This window comes from Pimephales promelas, chromosome 18 (genome assembly GCF_988280905.1).
Source record: "Pimephales promelas chromosome 18, fPimPro1.hap1.1, whole genome shotgun sequence".
Classification (NCBI taxonomy): Eukaryota; Metazoa; Chordata; class Actinopteri; order Cypriniformes; family Leuciscidae; genus Pimephales; species Pimephales promelas.
Window position 1 is genome coordinate 8,548,241 of NC_142786.1, and position 23,157 is coordinate 8,571,397.

At 38.1% G+C, this 23,157-nt stretch overlaps 2 protein-coding genes across 2 annotated transcripts in view; both read right to left on the bottom strand.

Moving 5' to 3' along the window:
• Positions 1–4,128: 4,128 nt before the first annotated feature.
• Positions 4,129–6,524, bottom strand: gdf6b (growth differentiation factor 6b). The gene is made up of 2 exons (XM_039679005.2): positions 6,167–6,524; positions 4,129–5,018 (listed from the first exon to the last, which is right to left on the bottom strand). The coding sequence occupies exons 1-2, from the start codon at positions 6,522–6,524 to the stop codon at positions 4,129–4,131; spliced, it is 1,248 nt and encodes a 415-aa protein (XP_039534939.2).
• Positions 6,525–8,019: 1,495 nt separating this feature from the next.
• The window catches only part of LOC120483726 (fibrocystin-L), a 44,165-nt gene continuing 29,027 nt past the window's right edge, over positions 8,020–23,157 (bottom strand). The window contains exons 47-75 of the mRNA XM_089122744.1: positions 22,066–23,095; positions 21,710–21,901; positions 21,077–21,228; positions 20,455–20,614; positions 18,691–18,910; positions 18,482–18,570; positions 18,232–18,380; positions 17,946–18,075; positions 17,706–17,824; positions 17,437–17,566; positions 16,921–17,094; positions 16,203–16,306; positions 15,993–16,116; positions 15,762–15,883; positions 15,423–15,513; positions 15,133–15,281; positions 14,867–14,989; positions 14,458–14,569; positions 14,235–14,351; positions 13,978–14,143; positions 13,347–13,579; positions 13,099–13,263; positions 12,811–12,968; positions 10,318–10,453; positions 9,871–10,215; positions 9,638–9,789; positions 8,927–9,073; positions 8,498–8,651; positions 8,020–8,396 (exon numbers count right to left, since the gene is read on the bottom strand). Coding sequence (XP_088978870.1) covers positions 8,209–8,396; positions 8,498–8,651; positions 8,927–9,073; positions 9,638–9,789; positions 9,871–10,215; positions 10,318–10,453; positions 12,811–12,968; positions 13,099–13,263; positions 13,347–13,579; positions 13,978–14,143; positions 14,235–14,351; positions 14,458–14,569; positions 14,867–14,989; positions 15,133–15,281; positions 15,423–15,513; positions 15,762–15,883; positions 15,993–16,116; positions 16,203–16,306; positions 16,921–17,094; positions 17,437–17,566; positions 17,706–17,824; positions 17,946–18,075; positions 18,232–18,380; positions 18,482–18,570; positions 18,691–18,910; positions 20,455–20,614; positions 21,077–21,228; positions 21,710–21,901; positions 22,066–23,095 — 5,331 coding nt within the window. The 3' untranslated portion in view covers positions 8,020–8,208. The remainder of the gene's footprint in view (positions 8,397–8,497; positions 8,652–8,926; positions 9,074–9,637; positions 9,790–9,870; positions 10,216–10,317; positions 10,454–12,810; positions 12,969–13,098; positions 13,264–13,346; positions 13,580–13,977; positions 14,144–14,234; positions 14,352–14,457; positions 14,570–14,866; positions 14,990–15,132; positions 15,282–15,422; positions 15,514–15,761; positions 15,884–15,992; positions 16,117–16,202; positions 16,307–16,920; positions 17,095–17,436; positions 17,567–17,705; positions 17,825–17,945; positions 18,076–18,231; positions 18,381–18,481; positions 18,571–18,690; positions 18,911–20,454; positions 20,615–21,076; positions 21,229–21,709; positions 21,902–22,065; positions 23,096–23,157) is intronic.

The window sequence follows — 23,157 nt, forward strand, 5'->3', positions numbered from 1 at the left end:
AATGTCAGCTTGCGCTGTTGCTCCGTCGGCACCATAGACTGTAAAAAATAGGTCGGCACCTTTGTCAAAGTACTTTGTACTTTTTATGAAATATAAATGTAGCGAAGTTGAATAGGCCTAGTTTATTTTTATTTTACTCAAGTAAGAGTAAAAGTACCACTACTCAAGAAAGTAGAAAAAATGAAAAAATCTACTCAAGTACTGTAACGAAAGTATTTGTAATTAGTTACTTTCCACCACTGTGCATATAGCACAATTAATTCTAAATTCATTCTTTCATTGGAGGTATGAGAAATATTCAATTTTATATATTCACACCATTCAAACGTCATTTTAAAATAGCATCATTTGTTAAAGCATTAAAAATTCTCATTTCCACCATCAGGGCAATTAAGAAGTTTTAGAAGAAGTCTGAGAAGAGAGAAGCATGCGTGAGAACTGAACAAGAAGTTGTAGAATAAGATCGCAATTCTCGCACATGCGTCGTGTAAATCTCTTGAACTCTCGTCTCAGGCCCAGAAGAAAGAAAAGGAATAGTCGAATAAAGTTGTTATTTTTGTTTTATTTCCGCACAAAAAGTATTCTCGTCGCTTGATAAACTTATAGTTGTGCCACTGTAGTCACATGGAATATTTAAACATTTTCTTAAATGACTTTCTGGGCCGTCAAGTTTCAATCCCTTAGGCAGCCTATGTAGCAGTGATCCACCTCTCAAATTTAAAGAGCCCCTATCATAGCATTTGAAATGTTCCTATTTTTGTTTTAGAAGTTCCCAAAACCAGTTTAACATGCATGCAAGGATAAAAAACACTTTATTTGTCTTATAATATGCATTTATTTTTAACTGATTTGCTCACCGACTCCCAAATGATTCGTACAACGACTCATTTTGCCAAACCAGTCCTTTGCGTGACGCTAATCGGCGGTGATTGGTCAGATGACAGACCAAGTCAGTTATTGTTTGTTAGCATAACGCATAAACATATTGATAAAGCACTGCAGTACTACAAGACGCTCTATTCTTTATGACAACTCCAATAACAGCGACAAACATTTCACATATTTAAAAAAAAAATTGACATTGGAGACCTAGAAGCTGCGCTGAGCGTAACTTACACACACACACACGCGCACAAACATACTTATTGCGCCTTCCCTCTTCGCGCCCGACGCTACAAAACTGTTCAAAACCCATAAAAGCAACAATTATTAATAATATTTACAGGTTGTGATTCATAGGAGGAAGCTGATCCATATACACTGGGTAAGTAAGTTACTGAGCCCTCCTTCACGAACAACCGCTTGCAAATCCACATTTGAATTCATTTATTTTTTTGAACGATTCGTCATTAAAATGAGAACACAATCGGGCTATACTGTTGTGGTATCGTTGCAAATATGAACTCTAACCACCGATTCTTCACATGCTCGTCCCTGGTAAATGAAAACAAAGTGGCTGAACTTTGCATTGTAGAACACAGCGTCTTCTCGACATCATGCTATGATGAAGTATTTGAATGTGTAGACTTCAAGTTTACACTTCCATCTGCGCGTGCAGTAACTGGGCCCGACCAACGACCTCTCTGTCACGATGTAACAACTAATGACTTGTTTCAAAAACAATTCATTTCATAGACTCAGAGTCGACTCTCACCTTTGAAAGACAATAACTTTGTATATGGTGCACTTTCAGATATAAATCTTTGCAGGATGTTTTCATTCCCTTAGAGCTATATTCCACACAATATGAACAGTCAATAGGGGCTCTTTAATCAAAAATATCTTCATTTGGGTTCCAAAGATGAATGAAGGTCTTACAGGGTTATGGGGGTGAGGAATTAATGACTTAATTTTCATTTTTGGATGATCTTTTAAGGTTGTATCAGTGATTTCAGGCCCAAACAAAAATGATCACATTCATCGAATCTTTCCTAACGATCCGCTAGCTGCCCGGCCGCCCCATAAGCAGGCTGTCAAAAAACGCGTCTCTTTAGGCAGCCTAGGCTCTGAGATCTGCACACAAAAACAAATGGGTACAACCACCACTCAAAATCAAAATAAACATTGTTCTAACCAATCACCAACAGGGACGGGTGTTGTTTGTTTTTGCGCTTGTGCTCGGCGCCTGCACGCGAATTCGGAGCTGAAGAATAGCCAGCGTCTATCTGCTATCAACGGATCAGATACTGTACATTTAACATGGAAGAGACAATCCACAAGAAGAGAAGGAGGATTGGGGCGAGGGAATCCCGTCTTTTTTGTCAAAGAAACTAATAATAATCGGGAAGGCATTTGAACGGTAGAGAGAACTTAAAGAATTTAACATTTTTAAATTGGACGCCGAGGTTGCAGTGTTTCTTCTGGACAGGTGAGTAGCTTCTAGTGCTGACTTTTTGAATGTGAACTGTGTGTAAAAAATGTAATTCTTTAAAAAAATACGAGTGAAGCTCGACTAAACTTGGATAGCTCTAGCGAATATCAGATTGTAGGGATTTAGTGTGTGAGTTGCGTCTACTTTGATGTGTAGCCATAACATTGTAGCCTGCTATTAGCAATAACACTAGCCTACGTTCAGGACTAACTTTAGCCGAATAATAGTAATAATTAGCTGTTATAATATTATTCCAGAGAGCTGTTGTTACCATGAGTTAGTTTTCCCCATAATGTTAGATCTGTAGCTACGTATATGACTGATTCTGGAACTTCTAATCATACAGCTGCTTCCAGTGAAGCACCAGCAAAACTAGCTGTATGATATGACATGGCTCGACTGCAGATTTTATATACATCATTATACTTTGCAATCCAAAGCAGCCAAGTTCACATTTTACAGTTCACAGAATGAGCCATCATTGAGGTAGACGTCAATCTGAAAATAGTGTTTTTGTCACTTTAAGAAATGCGTGTGCATTATCGTTTTTTTTCATAATTCACGAAATGCGAGGGATGGGTGAGCTAACTTGGTTTTTTTTTGGGATCTCACTTCAAACACAAACAGAAGTGACGTCACCCACAATCATTGATACAACCTTTAATGTTGTGGGCCTATTTTTTTAGCTGGAGGTCCTGGACATCTTTTTCAGATTCATGGCATCATGGATTCTAGCAAATCCCAACAGATAAAAAAAAATCTAAACTTGACAGCCTCTGCTAGAAATCTTATAATGGCCCATGTTTGGATCTTCCATCGGGACAACGATCCAAAACAAACATGTGTCACTAAGAACAAAATGAGGCTTTTGTCATGGCCGTCCCAGTCCCTGAGAAAACCAGGATGTGCACCAGGATGGAGCTGGGAATTTGAAGGATCTGGATTTTGTATGGAGGAATAGTGTCTGATCTCTTGTCAGGTGTTCTCCAGACTCACCCCCCTTCCACTTTTCCATTTTCATGTTAATTGTTAGTTACTTGTGCAGAAAAGCAATAACAAAAAAGCCATTATTCAAGAACAAATGTTTAAGAAATATATCTAATTTCTTGGTATTTTATTGGAGGAATAATGTGGTTCACATCTTTTATGAAATATTTACAGACCCTTTTATGATGTTAATCCCTCAAAGGTATACATTTACATGGTAACATAATTTGCACAATGAGGTAGACAGATACAATAACTACAATAGCTTATTAGATGTGTGAAAACGTATTACTGAATAAATGATTGATGTTTAAGAGAAAATAACTTAAATTAAAATTAGTACCTGTACAATTCTTTAAAAAATCATTTAATAACATATCAATCCATAAAATACAGCTATGTAAAGCAGTAAGTAATCTTGTACACAAAAACAACATTGTAAAAAATAATCCTGTAAAAAAAACGGTAAATTACTCGCAGCTATGGTTGCCAGCATCATACTGTAAAAATACGGTGTGTTACTGTTTTTGAAATTAACTGGTAAATACCGTATTGTCATCTACAGTATAAAACTTTAATTTAACAGCTATATGCTCTAACACAAAAACAGTAACACACCGTATAGTTACGGTATGATGCTGGCAACCACAGCTGCCAGTAGTTTACCATTTTTTACAGGATTATTTACCGTAGTGTTGAAGACACATGAGCAAGTCCGACACTTATTCACACAACTGATTTATTTACAATCATAAGTTTGAACCGCACCATCACCTGCAGCCGCAAGACTCCACCACCATATCTTCGTACTGTTTGTATACGACGTTATTCCCAGCGTCGATGTACAGGATGCTGATGGGACTGAGTTTGGAGGGGACGCAACAGCTGGGCGGCATGTTGCTGGGGTTCATGGAGTTCATTAGAGTTTGTATGATGGCGTGATTGGTTGGCTCCAGGTGAGAGCGGAGGGGGAAGTCACACATGCCCTCACAGTGATACGCCTCATAGTCTAATGGAGCAATGATCCAGTCGTCCCAACCCAACTCCCTGAAATTCACCTGCAAATGCTTTTTGCCACACCTAGATTTGGACTTTTTGCCGTGCCTCTTGCCATGGCGGCTGGGTAGAGTTGTCCGTCTACTCCGTCGGGATTTCAAGTGAGGTCCTTTTTCCTTCCCAGGACTGTTCAGACCCCACAGTTTAATCTTCTCCCTCTTTTCATAGAAAATGCTTTGTCTCTTTTTTGACCTTGTGAAAACGACCAGTATGGCTTTCTTTAGTTGCGGGCGGCCATGTCTGTGAAATCCAAGATATTGCAAGTCGATTTCCCTCTCAGGATTATCTAGCGTCGCCTTGAGCTCCAAACAGAAGCGGGTCCCGTGAGAGTGGTGCTGACGCTCCTTAAAAGTCTCCCATACGTCGAAAACCTCCCATTTTGGTTTATGCGCATCCTCCAGATCCAAGGTTTTGGAGTCAAGCACAGTGTGTGACTGACAGGAGAGCAGTTGTATCTCCACTGGGCCCGTCTCTGATGCTCGGAACATCCCGGAGATCTTTGTGTATATCCTCAGTTCAGCACCCAAGAGCTCCACGTTTTCAGAAAGGGTTGACACATCGAATAAGTATTTCTGTCTCCACAGTGGGGAGTTCAAAAGGTCATCTGGAATAAAAGAGCACACATACAGTGGCTGTACATTTATTTACAATGTTAGTTAGAGAGGAAAAAGTGTGAATGCAGATGAGGAACACATTTTCAACCAATTAAGCTGAGATTTCATTTTTTAATATAATAAAAAGTTGTAAAAGTTAGATTAAAAATGAAGTTACATTTTAATTATTATTATTGTTATTACTTGGAGTTTTAGATAAGGTAGAGTAACATTTTATTTTAAGGTGAAGTAGTTACATATTACTACATGCATTTACTAGTAATAATAGTAAATTATGCATTATTACAAGTTATTAACCCTAAACATAACTCTACAGTAAGTACATTTAAATAAGTTGATTAATATTACTCATACTTATTTGAGTAATTACAATGTAACTGCACATTTAATAAAATAATTAGGAATATATTCATTTAAATATATATATATATATATATATATATATATATATGCTGCTAGCTATTACTTATTTTGACACATCATAAATAAAGACAAATTACTCACTGTAAAAAAATATTGTTGGTTTAACTTTAAAAAATGAAGTAACCTGGTTGCTGTAAAAATTTTAAGTTCATTAACTGGAAAAAGTGAGTTACAATGAAGGAGATTGATTTAAGCATCATAAACTCAAAATATTATGTTATCTGAACTACATATATTATTTAAGTTGATTTGACAAAAGAAAAAAATGTTGTGATTACAAATCATGAAAATATTATTTTTTACAGCGTTCCTGACTTTCTTACTGATTTGTTAATATGAACATTTTTAGAATGTAAAACGAATGTTTTTATTCTGTCAAGGAAAAAAGAAAAGAATGATAATGGAATTTCTATCATATTTTAAAGCCAAAGTTATCAAACCTACCTATAAACAAACATATTTTAGTACAATTACTCTTTTTTTTTCAGTTATTTAACATTCAGGAGGATTATTATTTTTTCTTTGCCACTTTATCGCCAAAATCTAATAGCGAAATAACCGCATTTTCTCTGGGAGATTTTATCTTAAACGCACCTGCTGTTTTCATTCTGACACTCATTGAAAATGGGCAAACAAATTTGAAAAAAAAAAAAAAGACATTTATGAAACCTAAAGTTAGGCCTATAGGTCAGACTAAACAAATCAAATAACTAACCTTGGCCCTCGTCCACAAAACTCGTTATAGTGTTTGCGGCTTTTGACGAGCGGAAAAAACTCGCGTTCAGTCCCAGTTTTTCAGCCGCGGAAAATGTCTTGTAGATGGAGATCATGTAATCATGAGGTTCAATTGCATCCTTCATCCCCCGTTGTGACTGTATGGCTCCAGATAACAGTGATGCTGACAATAAACTTTTGCCGTGCTTGGCTCTTCTGTGTCCATCAGCAGGCGCAGACCTGGACACTTTCATCCCTTTGGAGCCGTTTAGAAACACGGGATTCATTGAGTGAACACACAGAAAATGCAAAAGAAAAGTAAAAGTCAAAAATATCCCAGACACTCCACAAGCACACATCTTGTAAATGCACAAGAAAAAAGAAGGACCTGCTAGGGGAAAAACAGGAACACATCACATGTGTGTGTGGAGGAGCGCAGACTGAGCAGCTCCCTCTGAAGAACAGCCTCCTTAAGTACCGTCATGACATTATTAGCTCCCACTCAATCCAAACAAGACTTCTACTCTATACTACCCAGCTTTAAGATATTAGCCTACTGTCCTCCCTCATGTCCCTATAATTTAACATGCTTGATTTTAACAGTAAAACGTGTCTAAGAAAGGTATATTTTATTGATTGATAGGCTAAGTTTTTTATAATCAGAGCCAAAGTAGGCAGTATCGCATAACATAAATATGGATCTAACTGCTGAGTAGACTATGAGAAACAAAGAAAAAAAAAAAAAAAAAAAATGAAAAATCGTGACTGTGATTGACAGATTGTGTTATTTTCCCCCTTGGTTTGTTCTGCAGGTGTCAGTGTCAGGATTGAGTAGCCTGGACTTTACCTCCCTCTAGCGGTGAAACGTGTTATTCAGACAATAATTCAAGATCCATAAAGCTCTTGATTCTTGGCTGAATGAAAAAGTAACATAGTTCTTGTAATTGTTTAACTATATCATTTTTTTACAATAAGGACATAATTAAGGTAAGACCATTGATGGCTCCTCATTACAATCCTTAGGCCATGTTAAGACTTATTTCTTCATTTTATCGTGCATTTGTTATGAAAAAATAGCAGAAAAATAGCTACAACATGCAGTTGTAATATATATCTCTAGAGGGGGAAAACACCCTTAACAGATTATCCATTAGGCCTACAAATTCTACAAGAAGTTAGTCAAAGATTACCACAATAAATACATGATAAATTAGAACATGATAAATTCTAGTAAAGGTACTCATGAAAAAGCATTCTATTTTATGTTCACTGAAAAAATATTTTCATTCATCCAATTAAAAAAAAAAATTAGGGTAATGGTTCACAGCTATATTCACATTTATAACCTGAACCAATGAAAAATAAATAACTTACCCTAACCAATATTTTCTATGTCTATGAAAATGATTTTTATAAAACTTGGTACAAAGTACATATTTCATGTTGAAGAAAGTCAATTAATTTAGATTTAATCAAAACAAAACTTGCATGCATAGCAGCACATTAAACCTGTGAAGATCTCAGCAGAGGATGAGTAAACAACTCAAACAGCTTTATCAGCTTCAATTATTAATGACCAGATTTACTTTATTTCATTTCTGTTTTGTATGAAATCAATGGCAGTATTTAGATTTTTTTGTAGCTCATGAGTTCATCTGATTATCTGGATATTTTGTTTGAGTGTCACCATTGTTGAGATTCATATGCTGTTTCTTGATGTCTGTGCGCATCCAAATAATGCCATAGATGAAAGGTTATTGTGCACTAAATAAGATAAAAAAATGTTTAAATAGAAATGTTTGGCGTCTATATGCTCAAGAATTGAATGCAGACAAAAGCAGTATACTAGAATTTGAATTTATTGAGTATATAAGAAAGCATATAAATGTGTAATATTCCAAAGTAAAGTAATAGAAAAAGATTTAAATCATTTTATATTTGATATATTTGTGATATATTTGAAGGTCATATATATCATTTGTATACGAGTGCACTTCTTCTTTGGTTCTAGAGTCCCCTGTATAAGAGTGCACTTCATTGGTTCTAGAGTCCCCTGAGCAGGAGTGAACCACTCAACAATATGAGCAGATACACAGATGGTGACGAGACGCTGGGGAAACCATTGCCAATAGGGATGACCACAGAAGATGGCGTTGTAGGTGATTTGAGCGTAAAAGATCTGGACTCAGCTTTCCATTCATTTAGATTAAAGGCCAACTTCAAGTTATTACCTTTAGAAGAGGTACAGAGAGAGAAATTATCGTAAATGCTTAAAATAACAAATGACATTTAAAAAAAAATCAAATCATAAAGGCTAATAGAGACGACCCACCACTTGTGAAGATGGCTAAGTCAGTGTAATTGGCCCAGCAGCCACTGAACGGGATGGTGGTGTTTCCGTAAAGCCCCTCTGTTGGATTCCCGTTAGCATCTTTGAGTACAGCTGAGATGGTCAGACTCGTCACACCCACGGACACACAGTCACCCTGGAAACAGACACACACAAAAAGATGCCCTGCTTATTCGATACCAGGTGTGGTTTCATAGTAATCAATCACCTAGGTAGCGTTACACCAATAATTCATAAGTTCTTAATTAAAGGCTCATAAAACCCCCTAGTGTTAGCACTGGTTGTTCACACCTAACATCTAAAAAAGACTAAACAAATGGGTGTATAAAGCTGTGGAAAAGTGGGAGTGTAGAGGGTGGGAAGAGGGCAAACAAGTAATAATTACATCAAAAATCCTTTATGAAATCTTACCGCTGCATCCAGAGCCATGATGCTGGGCTGCACGCTGAGGGGTCCGGGGAACGATCCGGCCACTGGCTGTATCGCCACCCTCAGAGAAGATACCGTCTTGACCGTCTCCACCTGCTGGTCTTCACGGGTCACCTCCTGAGTGGCCACCTGAGAGACAAACCGTTACAGCTCAAATAAGGAAAAGCATGTTGTGTGCTTTACTGTACAGCAGGGGTGTCGAAACTCGATCCTCAATGTTATAGTTTATAGTTCCTCCTGAACCAAAACAATGAGCTTATGCTGCTCTCATGCCATCGTAACTGTCATTACGAGATGGCAACCCGTGACCGTCTAACCAGAGCTGTTCATGCTCTCTGACTTGGATTTATGGATTTCTACGTCAACAAGACAAAATTAATCTGCAGCAGTCAGGTGGTAAAGGTCAGAATTTCAGGTGGTACAGGTCAAAAATTTAAGTTAATTATTTTCGTAATGTTATGAGCTTTCAGACATGAGGTATTTTAAAAACAGTGTACAAACTTGCATTCACTGCCATTGTAAGTGCTTCACAGTAGCCCGGATTTTTCGCTTTAATTTGTATTGAACCCAGGATATTGATTGAAATATCAGCTTTGTTGTATAATCTTGCAATTAAAATTTCCCAGATGCTGGGATCATCTTAACATTTTAAAATATTAGTGAGTTTGGTCATGTGATTGATTAGCATCTTACATCGTTCCAGGTGGAGTCACTGGAAGAGGGTGGAGGAGGGATGATGCCCAGGGATGACACATCGAAGCCGATGGACTCACTCAGATTGCCTGAGACAGCAGCGCGGCCCAGATCGTCAGCAATGTTCTTCAGGGCCGCAAACTGTTGGTCTTCTGCAGATGGTTTATAAATATTAAGACATTGTATTGTGATCTAAATGTTGTATTTGTCATTAATATAATTCTTGCTCTCACCAGTGGTGCTGTTGGTGGATGATGTTTGAACAGGGGGCTCCCTGATCTCCACCTGCACCGTCAGTCCTGTCGAGCGCCTCCGTCTCGCATTAGTACCCTCACGGACGATGTTGGTAATTCGAATCTTGTTCGCCGGTATTTTCAGGAGTAAAGCTAGATTGTTGATGAGTTTTGTCCCGAAGAACTCCGCCTCAGTCATGGCTGGGAGGTTGAAGGCCAGGAACAAAACCGGGGAGGTGCGGATTTGGACCGGCTCTGAGCCTCGAAGAAGTATGTTCAGCATTTTGTAGTCCTGGTCAAAGAAGTTGGAGCCGTGACTGGAGTTGAAACTAGGAACGTATTGCCCTGAGGAGCACAGAGAGGAATCAAAGTAACAATTGTGATGTGTTTTTTCACAAAAATGATCTGCTGGCCTGAATTTTGTGCATCATTGTGTTTGTACTCTACCTGTATAAGTTGGCTCACGCAGAGTGTAGTCAGTTTTACCAGCATTCCACTCAGCATTTGTTGGACCAACCAAAGTATTGTTAACGTACACATCCAGCCGCTGAGGGTTTGAGTAAAATACAGCAACCCTGACAGCCTGAGAACAACAGAATATTACTGTAGTTAAGTTTCTACTGAAAAAGTTAAAACAAAAAAATAAATGAAACATGAAAAAAAAAAAACATTAAATAATTACCGATACACACACGCACATACTCACATACACACACATACAGTGTGTACGGAAAACTATTCAGACCCCCTTACATTTTTCACTCTTTGTTATTTTGCAGCCATTCTCTAAAATCATTTAAGTTCATTTTTCCCCTCATTATTGTACACACAGCATCCCATCTTTCATTTTTTCCCTCATTATTGTACACACAGCATACCATCTTGACAGAAAAACACAGAATTGTTGACATTTCTGCACATTTATTAAAAAAGAAAAACTGAAATATCACATGGTCCTAATATTCAGACCCTTTGCTGTGACACTCATATATTTAACTCAGGTGCTGTCTATTTCTTCTGATCATCCTTGAGATGGTTCTACCCCTTCATTTGAGTCCAGCTGTGTGTTTGTTTATACTGATTGGACTTGATTAGGAAAGCCACACTATAGACCATTTCACAAGATGTAAACAACACTGGTCCAGAAGCACTTCCTGTTTCAGTTTGTAACTGTTTTCTTTATTTCACATGTAAAGAAAACATCTTAAAGATGTTTGTTTAACTTTTTGATTCAGTTTTAAATGTTCTGTTGGTTGTATTTTATCCCAGCTTTTATGTGGTGTTAAAAAACTGAAACAGGAAGTGCTTCTGGACCAGTGTTGTTTACATCTTGTGAAATGGTCTATATAAGACCTTACAGCTCACAGTGCATGTCAGAGCAAATGAGAATCATGAGGTCAAAGAAACTGCCTGAAGAGCTCAGAGACAGAATTGTGGCAAGGCAAAAGGTTACAAAAAACTTTTACAAAAGGTTTCTGCTGCACTTAAGGTTCCTAAGAGCACAGTAGCCTCCATAATCCTTAAATGGAAGATGTTTGGGACGACCAGAACCCTTCCTAGAGCTGGCCGTCCAGCCAAACTGAGCTATTGGGGGAGCAGAGCCTTGGTGAGAGAGGTAAAGAAGAACCCAAAGATCACTGTGGCTGAGCTCCAGAGATGCAGTCGGGAGATGGGAGAAAGTTGTAGTAAGTCAACCATCACTGCAGCAATCCACTGCAGTTTTTCAGCTGCAGGGACAGGATGACTGGTTACAATCGAGGGAAAGATGAATCAATGCGGCCAAGTACAGGGATATCCTGGACGAAAACCTTTTCCAGAGTGCTATGGACCTCAGACTGGGCTGAAGGTTCACCTTCCAACAAGACAATGACCCTAAGCACACCGCTAAAATAAGTGGCTTTACAACAACTCCGTGGCTGTCCACCAACGTTTACCATCCAACCTGACAGAACTGGAGAGGATCTGCAAGGAGGAATGGCAGAGTATACCCAAATCCAGATGTGAAAAACTTGTTGCATCTTTCCCAAAAAGACTCATGGCTGTATTAGATCAAAATGGTGCTTCTACTAAATACTGAGCAAAGGGTCTGAATACTTAGGACCATGTGATATTTCAGTTTTTTTTTTTAATAAATGTGCAAAAATGTCAAGAGTTCTGTGTTTTTCTGTCAATATGGGGTGCTGTGTGTACAATAATGAGGGAAAAAATAACTTAAATTATTTTAGTAAATGGCTGCAATATAACAAAGAGAGAACAATTTAAGGGGGTCTGAATACTTTCCGTACCCACTTGTTTATATATATGTATATATATAAAATATATGTATTTCGATAAAATTGCATGTTTGCGTTCACATTTATTTTGATGCAGTGTTGGATATATTTTGACCATAATGTGGTTATTTATTTATTTTAGGATTCACTTCCAACGAGCTCAAATTTTCTGGATCGTATTTTGTTGCTTTTAAATAATAAAAATATTAACAAAAATGTAAAAAAAAAACATGCATAGTAACATTAATACATTAATAAACTAATCAATTCTATTTTTTTTAATTACTATATTATTTTACATAACATCTGTTAATAAATGAATACATTATTATGAATACATTATGTTATTATTATAAATTATTACATATATAATTATATTATGTGTGTATATATGTGTATATATTATGTATGTATCAATCAATACATATAATTGATTGATATTGATCCATCAGTCAATTTATTTTTAATATTTAAAAGATACACAAAGTTACAAAGTTAAAATAAATTAGAAGACAAAATGGAAATAAAATAATATATTTTTAATAACATAATGCAGAATAATACCTAATAATAAAATCCTAAAATGCCTTTTATCATTCAAAATGTTGTATCACCAAAAGATGCTAATAGGTCAGTATAGTCTATTGTCATAATCCATCTAACTAACCTCTGTAGGTCCAGCATTCAGTAACATAAGTCTCAGCTTCTGTGGTGTTGTGCTGGTGAAAAAGATGTCAAAGGATTTATTAGTGGCCACAATGGCGTGGAAGAGAGATACTCGCTTCTGACACGTGTAGCCGGCGCACCAGCCGTGGTCTTGTGGGCCTGGAACAACAAGATATTTACAGTAAGATTAAAATTCAACAATACACAATGAAACCTTTTCTGCTTATATAAAATCCTATTTTATATAAGCAGAAAGGGGGCGGTATAAGATGGTGGATAAGAGTCATACCATTCACCAAATCCACATATTTGTCCCCCAGGATGGCTAGAGGTGAAAGACGCCTAGTCTCTGTGTCTGCATCCAAACTTTCAATGACCAGCATCCTATAGTTGAGCCCAAAGCACTTGTAGCTCTGCCAGGTGTTCATGTATGTACAGGTGTCTCTGATCACTCCTGCACAGGTAAAACAGCGTCAAACGTTAAAAGCAGCTCCATCATTTCAAGTTCTCTCTCTTAGATCACTGTAAATACTGTACCTTTGTAAGGAGCGATTTGATTCACAGGTATCCGGCTGCCGTTGAGAGAGGTGAGCATGACTTTGGGGATGCGGTAATCGCCCAGTCCGTGTCGGCGATCCCCGTTCCACTCGTACTCGGACTGGGGCACCACTGCTCCAACTGCACCCAGGAAACTGCCATCCAGATCCTTCAACATCGTCTTCTTCTTAGCATCACAGTCCATGTCCACACAATCTGATGGGTTCACCTTGCTGAGATATAAGAGTGAAAAAAAAAAAAAATCAGTCAGTCATTTTGGTCATCCCAACATTGTCTCATTGTCATTCTTATAATGTTTCAGAATTTTTTTTTCGGGAGTAATAGTTTATTAACAGTAGAGATGCGCACCACGACTAACTTCATTAATGTAGAAGTATTTAAACTGACTAGTCTACCAACTCCAGAGAAGTTAGTCAAAAACATCTGCATATGAATATCTGTCACGATCACCAGCTGGAGTGCCCTGGTTGTCCACCAGAGGGCACTCCACTCGTTCATTTAAAATTAAATGATTTAGTTTTCCGTTTCAGATGTAGAATGTTTAATACAATTTAGTGGACCATCTCGCACATCCTTAATTAACGGTGTGTAACCTAAGCTTTTGATTTACCCCAGATCAGGCCGATGAATGTATGCCAGAGCGTCCTCTGTGCTGTTTATCATGGCTATCCTCTCGACACTGATTGGATGTTGTAGATCCTCATTTCCCGGGTTGGTCATGAACATGTAATTTGTCTCCTTCGAGCACACATTCTTGAACCCAACAAAAGTTGTGTCTGTAAATAGAAACAGTGTAAATAGATGCTCTTTGTTTGTATTATGAAAGTTTTAAACTGAAGAGGGACATTTTGAAGCAATGTGACTCACCAGAGACAGCCATTAGACCAGCTATGGCGTTGTAGCTCATCAGTCCAGTGTGAGGCTTTTGTGGTGCATTATTGTGGTTAGATTCAAATGTTGGCCAGGAAATTCCAGACCTTCCACCTGTTGCACAGAGAAAATGAGCTTAGAATAAGTACGGAAAATGGATAAGTTATTTTAAATACATTTATTCAGTAGTGCATAGATGATTCTTTAATATGCATTGTACCATTGGGGGGGCGAGGGGCCCTGTGGCTCTTGCTGAGCATAACATAGGTCATAGTTGTGGACAGACTGTCAAAACAGTTGAAGTTAGGGCTGCTGCCCACAATCAGGGCACCCTGTAGAGATGATTTTTTGAAGAAAATTATTAAAAAATGAACAGGGTAAAAGTCCTTTATTCTTTTAAGGCCAATTAACACTGCACTGAGAGATGTCAACCAATGCTGACAGTCACCAGATTAAAGTATGTAACATCACAAACTTTCCAAGACCAATAAATGCCAATTCAAAAATGTTCAATAGGCAGAAATGAGAGCCGACATATGCCAAAGGGGAAACACTGACCCGACAAGGTGTCTGTTACTGTCTAAATTGGCCTTTAGTTTTGACCGAAGAGAAATATAGTGCATCCTTACCTGTACACGGACTATTTTGTCAGAGTATGTGTGGCTGAGCGAGGGAGGACTGTAGATGAGAGACATGATACCCATTCCATTATCAATCAGGCTCACGTTAGAAACTAACACATTCATTGATACCTTGAAGTGAGAAGAAAACAGGAATGCTCACCAGAACAGTACAGTGCATCTGTATAACTAGAAATTAACAATTTATCTGACCAATAAAAAACTTGGCTTTGTACTGTAATTATAGTAGGAAGTTTGCAGATCATTTATCCTACTTGAACATAAATGCCAAAGTCAAAGCTCCTCCAGACAGTGAACCCCTGGATTTGAGAGCAACCAGCAAGTCCATCTTTATTCATGTAGAGTCCGTACAGACCGCCATGTGCCTCATTCTCACTCCACTGAGCCACTGAATTTGGAGATTCTTTTGACATATTGTTGGAATACATGAACAAATTAGTAATAAAGTTAAACTTTTAATGTATTTGTTTTAATGTGTTTTATTCAAATTTTTCTAGTGTTATAGTTTTATTTTATTTTTGAAAATAATTATTGGCTTCTATACCTGGGCATGGTTCACCATCAATTCGGAATCCCACTCGTTCATAGCCAGCAACAATATTCCCTTGAAGAATTGCATTGGTTGCCTCACTCACCTACAACATCAACACTAATATATCAGTTCTGTATCTAGTACTAATCTATCAGCCAATAATAAAATGGATTTTTTGATGATTGACCATAATAAAACTATGTTTTTTTGAACATGTAAAATGCCATTCTTGTACCTTGGAGTGCCATCACAATGATTTTTTTTTTTAATTAATATGGTAATAATTCTCTACCATGTTTTAGAACAGTACCATGGTATCATCTGATCACAGTATGTTACTTTAAGGGTTACCTCAATGGCTGCATTCCATTCAAAGTTAAATTCCTCCGCTCTGCCGTTGTATGATCCAGGCCACAGTGTCAGGGTAACCAAGTTCCTCCTGATAGCATTACTGTCACCCCAGACTCTGATTCCTGGGAAATTGGAACAAAAAGTGCAGAATAGAAAAGTGCTAAATCATATTACCCAACTCATTATGATTATATTTGGTTTAATAGTGTTTAATAGCCATTGAATCTGCACCTTCTCCAACGGTGTGATGGATCACATTATCATCGATACTCAGTCCGTCAGTTCCGAAAACACCAATAGCAGGAGCAAAGCCGTCATGAAAAGCACATCCTTTGACGTAAGACTCACCAACCACCTAAAAATATCGTGACAATAAGAAGTTGAAAGGAATATTTGTGATATTCTGGAATGGACATGTACTGGATCAAGACTTTCTCTCACCTCTCCCAGATTATAAAACACCAGAGAGTAACGTGGGTCTGACGGGTCGTTCCATCCTTCCTGCCCGGTGTGGTAGAACTGAACATTTCTGATCTGGGCTTTTCCTGTGAGGCAAATAATCATCAACTTTAGTAAGTTTTCATTACTTACATTGTGCTGAAAAGGTCTGATTAGCAAGTGATGTTATCATTTTGAAATATCATTTTGACATGAAGTTCTTTGAATATGACTGCTTACAAGATTCTTTTTTATTAAAACTACAAAACATTACTATTTTTCAGGTTTCTCCAATCTTCCAGGTAATTAAACCACAACCATGACTAAAAATCATAGATACATTTGTACATAAATGTACAGTACATAAAATGTCTCATCTAATTGAATGCATCAATATATGAAGAGTTCAGATGCAAAAGCCTCTAAATGCCATTTGAAATTTTCTTCTTTAATGATGATTTTTGTCAAGCTTTTATATTTAAGTTCAGTGATTTCACTCAAATGGCAATCATAACTACCTATTAATTGTTATTTAAGTGAAATTACTGAACTTAAATATACAAGTTTGACAAAAATCATCATTAAAGAAGAAAATTGCAAATGGCATTTAGAGGCTTTTGCATCTGAACTCTTCATATATATATAAGTGGATTTGCATGAGATTCTCCTGAATTGTGTTTCATTAATGTGGCCCAATGTACGTAATTTTTAAAGATTATACCTCTGTAATCAATCCCTCCACTGAAGAAGCTTCCCACCAGCACTCTGGCTCCATAAGACTGTGTGTACATTTCTGGATACTCCTGACCAATGATCTTGATGTTCCTGGTCAGTAAAGCCACATTTCCTGCAAGCTGATAACTTCTTGAAGTAGCTGGCACACTGTAGCTCTCCCCTGTGTGACCAAATACATTCAATAAAGCAATAAGCCCCGTGAAGCCGTGATTTACAGTGAATTTAGAACAGCTATAGGTCATTGCTAGTCACGACGTGGACGCGGAGTTCCAAATAGTTCCATTGGGTTGCCAAGCAACACAATGTAAAACGGGCACAGGTGTATGTTTGTTAACTAATTTAAAATGGCTTTGAACGTGGCTCAACCAATCAGAATCAAGGATCGGAACTATCCTTTTTATAAAATAAGTTATGTTTTTCTATGTATGTATTTCTATATTTAAAAAAATGTAGTAATTACTTATATGTATATGGCAATATCTATAATCTCTAGGGGACTAACCGATGTGTGTGAATGATAAAGGCTGATCCAGAGTAAGTGTGCGGCCATAATCTGAGATAGCAGTTATGGTGCGGATTTCTGTCTGCCAAGGGTCATAGCTGGTGGTGGACAGCAGGATCTTCTCCCCGACCTGGAGGAAATAAAAGTGTTTTATTCAAACAACGATAACAGTTCAGAGCACTAATGCATGAAATCTAAATGGCATCATCAAATAACATCAGGAGGTTAAATAATTATCTTAAGGTCTACGTTTTTATAAAGCTTCTGACCTTCCAGTCCACAGATTCCTGTAGAGAGAGAGTGCTGTTTCCTGCCTGGGATGTGTTAGCCAGCTTAGTGTGATACACGTTGTGTGGCATACCATAAAGGTCAAGAGATCCAAACACACCTGGAAGACAATGTTTCCACTCAAATCAACACTTTTAAGTAGGCAAACGATTGAGAGGAACTTCTCTGATGCATATACAATCAATAATGAGATTTCTTTATTTTTATTCCTGTTGATTTACCTAGAACTTTGGACCCTTGGTTTGGTCCAGAGGGTAACAGCCAGTCTGGTGTGGAATGGCTTCCTCTCAGTATGATCTGCAGCTGACCTCTGAAGGGTTCATCAGGCCACCCAGCAATCAGACGTCCACCCTGATTGAGTCAAGTGAACATGTACAGATTGAGTTAGTGTCTTTAGTATGGACAGAAGGATGTGAAATTAGCACACAGGAAGAGTCTTGATTTGGTGTAATAATCCTAAGATGTCTATAGCAGAAAGATGCCATTTGAATGTAGTTTTGTGCTTACTTGAATGGAGATGTATGTGGCATTCAGAACAATGTTATTATATTGAGAGACATTACTGGTGGCATTGTTTGTGTCTGGAATCTCCAGAACTCCAACTATTTTCAGCTTGTTCAGGGAGGGGACTACAACATCCACAACCATCCAAATGCCTTCGAGAAATGATGGGAAATTTTAATGAAATAACATACCATATTGATAAATAGCTTTTTCTCTGTCTTTGCTTGAGATTTGTCACATTAGAGATGCTTACCAGCTGGAATTATCACATCAGAGCCGTCTTGTGGCACATTGAAGTTGTTCTCTGAACTTGACCGCCAGAACGATGTGTTTGACCAGAGACTAAACCCAACATATGTTTTATTAGCAAGGTCAATTGATACAAAAAATCACAATAATAATAATAAGTATTATTATTATCATTATATGAAAAAAGTGCTTAGCGTGTGTGTGTTAACATACACATAGATGAAGTTTGCAGGTCTGTGGGCAGTTGAGTTGGCTGGATTGTTTTCAGAACCAGATGGAGGGATAGGATTGATTACAGGATCAGGTGGAGGGATAGGTTGAATACAGCGGGGATAGTAACACTGATATACTCCGAAGTTCAACCATCTGTCTACAGCTGAGCGGTCCACACTGTTCCTCCTCCTCCGGCTAGTCACGTGGTCTCTTCCAGACACTGTAGTCACAGAACTCAAAATCTTAATTTTTTTGCATAGTACTGAACAGCTTTAAGCATGATACTGTATGTGTCCTCTTTAAAGGGATACTCCACCGTTTTTTCATATTAAATTATGTAGGGCTGCACGATTATGACAAAAATCATAATTGTCAATTATTGCCTTGAAATTATAATTGCGATTTTACATTGAATGATGTTTTGAACAGCTTTATGCCATTGTTCAAAGTGACTGCATGCAAATTGTTATATCAAAATAAAACGGCTGAAAACTCCTGAAAAACGTTTAATGCTTTTCTATGGTTTAAAGTAACACCAAGTAACTTTTCCTCTTTGGTCGCCCTACTGGTTGGAAACGAAATTGTCCATTGCCACTGTCGTAAATAATTTAGCCTATACCGTCGCACGCACGCTCGCTGTTTATCCAGCACCGGCTTTAGAATGAATAATGTCCACAGACAAGGTAGAGTATGTTACATGATTTCATGAAAGGATGATGTATTGCGACATCAGAAACGAAGAAAAACTAAATAATGACTAATATAGTGCTTGATGTAAAGCAGTCGAATTTTGTAGTTCTTTTTGTGGTCGGGTTCCTACCCGAACCCCGAAGTTACAAAGTGCCAGTAAAAGTGAAACAGACCCTGTCAGGCGACGGCAGAAGTACCTTTCACCCTGTTACGACTTGATGAACCACTGATAAGATTTTGGAAACATTATTTTAAGTAAACAATGTTAGACAGTGTTGCTTTAATGCTAATTATAATTATAATGTTACACTAACTAAAATTAAAACAATGGGGGAAAAAACCCTTAAGATAAGCTGTAAAAAAAAACACATTTTAAGCACACAGAATAATGTAAGTGGACTTTTTATAATTGTGCCTTTGAAGGATTACATAATTGTGGCATCCATAATTGTAATCGCAATTACAAATTCGATTAATTGTGCAGCCCTAAAATTATGTTATTCCCTTAACGAAGACGAGTTGATACATACCTCTCTCGTCTCAGTCCGGGCACTCAACCGCTCTGGCACGCGAGACTTAACTACTTAACTAGCCCAGTTCATTCAATATGGGCCAACCAGAGAAGCGACCAAAAACCCCCATGTTTTCCCTATTTAAATACAATTGCACGAGTGGTGTAACTCAACCTAGGACGGTGACACAAAATAAAACGTTGCGCTTTTCTAAGCGTGTAAAGTGGATAACTATATTGTATGCCGGAATACCACAGCAAGTGCTTGGGAGCACTTCGACTCAGTGAAGTAGTCTACTCCCAAGCATACAATATAGTTATCCATTTTACACGCTTAGAAAAGCGTGTAAAAGCGTGCTTAGAAAAGCGCAACGTTTTATTTTGTGTCACTGTCCTAGGTCGAGTTACAATGCTCGAGTAACTGTATTGCACGCACTGAGACGGCAGAGGTATGTATCAACTCGTACTTAAGGGAATAACATAGTTTAATATGAAAAACGGTGGAGTATCCCTTTAAACAAAGAAAGCATATATGTCTTGGGTGAAAAGACAAGTAGTTTTACCCATGTAATAGAGGCTTCTGGATGACTCGTTAAAGTACCAGTCCCCATTTACATTCACAGTGTGGTTCAGGGGCTGGGAGGAACCATTCCTGTCATCTATAATGTGGAATATGTCAGGTGTCTGAGTCAGGTTGTGATTCATGATTATATAATTTTCTGGCTGTCATGGAGAAAGAGAGAAAAAAAAAATGACTTGCTAAATAACAACCTTTTTGGATTGAAAATACAGTAATTAAAAGCATAGTTTTATTGTCCAAGGGGTTGTGATGCTAAAAGCCACAAATGTAAAATCAATTTATTGTTAAATCTGAATTGAATGAATGAATACTACTAGAAATGTAGATATACATATTACAAAAAAATGTTTTATTAAAACAAGTTTTATACACATATTTTTCTCATATACTATAAATAAGTCTTTATATATGAAATTAAATTGCATATTATAATTAGGGCTCCTGGACAGCAAATAGTTAAACCCCTGATGTAAGTCGAACAGATATTATAAATAACAGTAAATGGGTTTGCAACAATATAACAAAGTAAATGTTAACGAGAATTTGTAAATTTTCATTTGAAAGCGTATTGAATTATTTAGTAATGTGTAGTGTGCACACTTTACCTGAAAACCGTAGACCGTTCCATCATATGAGATGCTAGTGATTTGGGAAGCACCATTAAAGTTCCAGTTATAAGTTTGGCCGGTGGGCAGCATTGCCATCCAGCCATATGAGTGGGTCACAAGTTTTTGAAGGAAAGGAAGCATGCATGTTCCTAAAGAGAGGTATGAGAGTAAGACTTTCTAAGCATCACAGCTCACTTCAACCCAGCAAATTCAGAATGCTCCCCATTGTTAGTGTGCGGAATCTGTAGTTACTATTTACAAATATATAATTGTAATATACAAAAAAATATAATTGGGGGGAATTGATTTTGTATGTAAACATGCACTAGAGTAGACGTGTTTTACCATTGCGCTCGCATGACATTCTAAAAATGTGCCACTTAAGCACTAATGAAACTAATGCATCTTTAGACCTAACATTTTTTTTAATTCTACTGCCCTTTTTCATGTTTAATGAAAAAAGCATTCTTTGTGAATGGCCCCTAAGATTTTTCATAAACTTCACACACAAAGTTCACAGGACATTCTGAAAACCAAAAAAGTACATTCAGAAAGAACTAGACATTCAGAAACATGTATGCTACACATTTTTTTTTTCATGGCTCAATCGTCAAGATTATTTCATCCTACCAAATGAGTTGCTAAGAGTCACATCTTTAGCTTGAAGTGAATACGGTGAGGGATTGAAGACGACCATGCGGTGGAAGTCAATAGTGTTGTCACACACTGCAGCAGGGACGCCAACACTCCACTCTGTTCCCGGAAAGCAGTGTCTCGGGTCGAGCAGGTTATTCCTTGGTACCACCTTGTAGCTAACGTTCCCTTTGCAAAAATATATAATATTGTTAATGTTACCAATGCTTTGTCAGTGTAAAGTTTGAGTTTTACCATGCCAATAAAGCTAAAACAATATCCATTAAGATATTGTTACACAGATAAAAGTTTATTTTTTTCAAGTTATCATGTAATATCTAATGTTTCTATACCTGTCAGGGACCCATCAGTATCTACTAGTGCCACCTCATGCTCCCATCTGAACCAGGCCTTGTTGGGCGACTGATGAAACTGGATCCCACTGAACCTCGCGCTCCAGCCTCCACAGCGGAACATGCAGGTTCCAACTATTTCTGCCACTCCGACAGCAGCACACGATGGACGATCGAAGTTCACAAACTTGGTGTTGATGACGCTCATACCATCATCCAGGGGCAGGACAACACCACGAGCGGTGCAGTAGTCGCTCCCCAGCCCCAGTTCATCCACATGACCCACCATAGTGCTGTTGACCACGGCCGCTCCTCCATTCAGTCCCCATCCGCTGACATACTGCTGGATGATCCTCTTGGCTTCCACTCCTGCCTTCTCATTATTGACCATTAGGAACTCGCTGAACTGAACCGCTCCTACATTCACCCACTCGGCACCTTTCTCGTTGTTCCAGGAAGTGAAGCGGCGGAAGACCGCTGGCGCTGGTGTAGAGTACCAGCAGCTGCCACCATGCATTGGGAAAAACTCTTGGAAAATCCACAAGCCAAACCAGCCCTGTGAATGCACCGTATTGTTGAAGAACTCTCCTAGTGGAACTCTCTTCTGACAGATGTTGGGATCATAAGAAGCGCCATCGGGATTATCATGCATGCGGTACCAGAAGCCAAAATGTGTCCCACCTGCCGCGGCATTGTGCCTAATGATGTTATTAGGGTTGGTGACCCAGTATGCCGCTGGAGTTACATCATCATTTAGCAGACTAGTGCTCTGTTTTACAAATATCGCCAGATTGTACTGTAGAATGTTGCCGGTCTCAATGCCATCCTCAATAAAGAAGGCTCCACCCATGATATTGTAGATGACATTACGTTCCACCAGCAGGTTGTGGGTGTTGTGGATGGTGATGGCACGGTTGTAGGACTGGTGAATGCCACATCCACGCACGTATGACTTATACTTAACATCACCCATTAGATGCCAGTGGATTGGGTAGCGTCCCAGACGGAACGCCTGTCCAACATTGAAGAGCTGAAGGAGGAAAATGACAAACGTGATTGAATATCCTGGAAAAAAAAATGGTCTTAAATGTC

Excerpts from the sequence above, each read along its gene's own strand:
- gdf6b (XM_039679005.2), bottom strand. The coding sequence starts at position 6,524 with ATGTGTGCTTGTGGAGTGTCTGGGATATTTTTGACTTTTACTTTTCTT. Across the intron at positions 5,019-6,166 it reads TTTTGTGGACGAGGGCCAAG|ATGACCTTTTGAACTCCCCA; the intron begins GTTAGTTATTTG and ends CTTTTATTCCAG.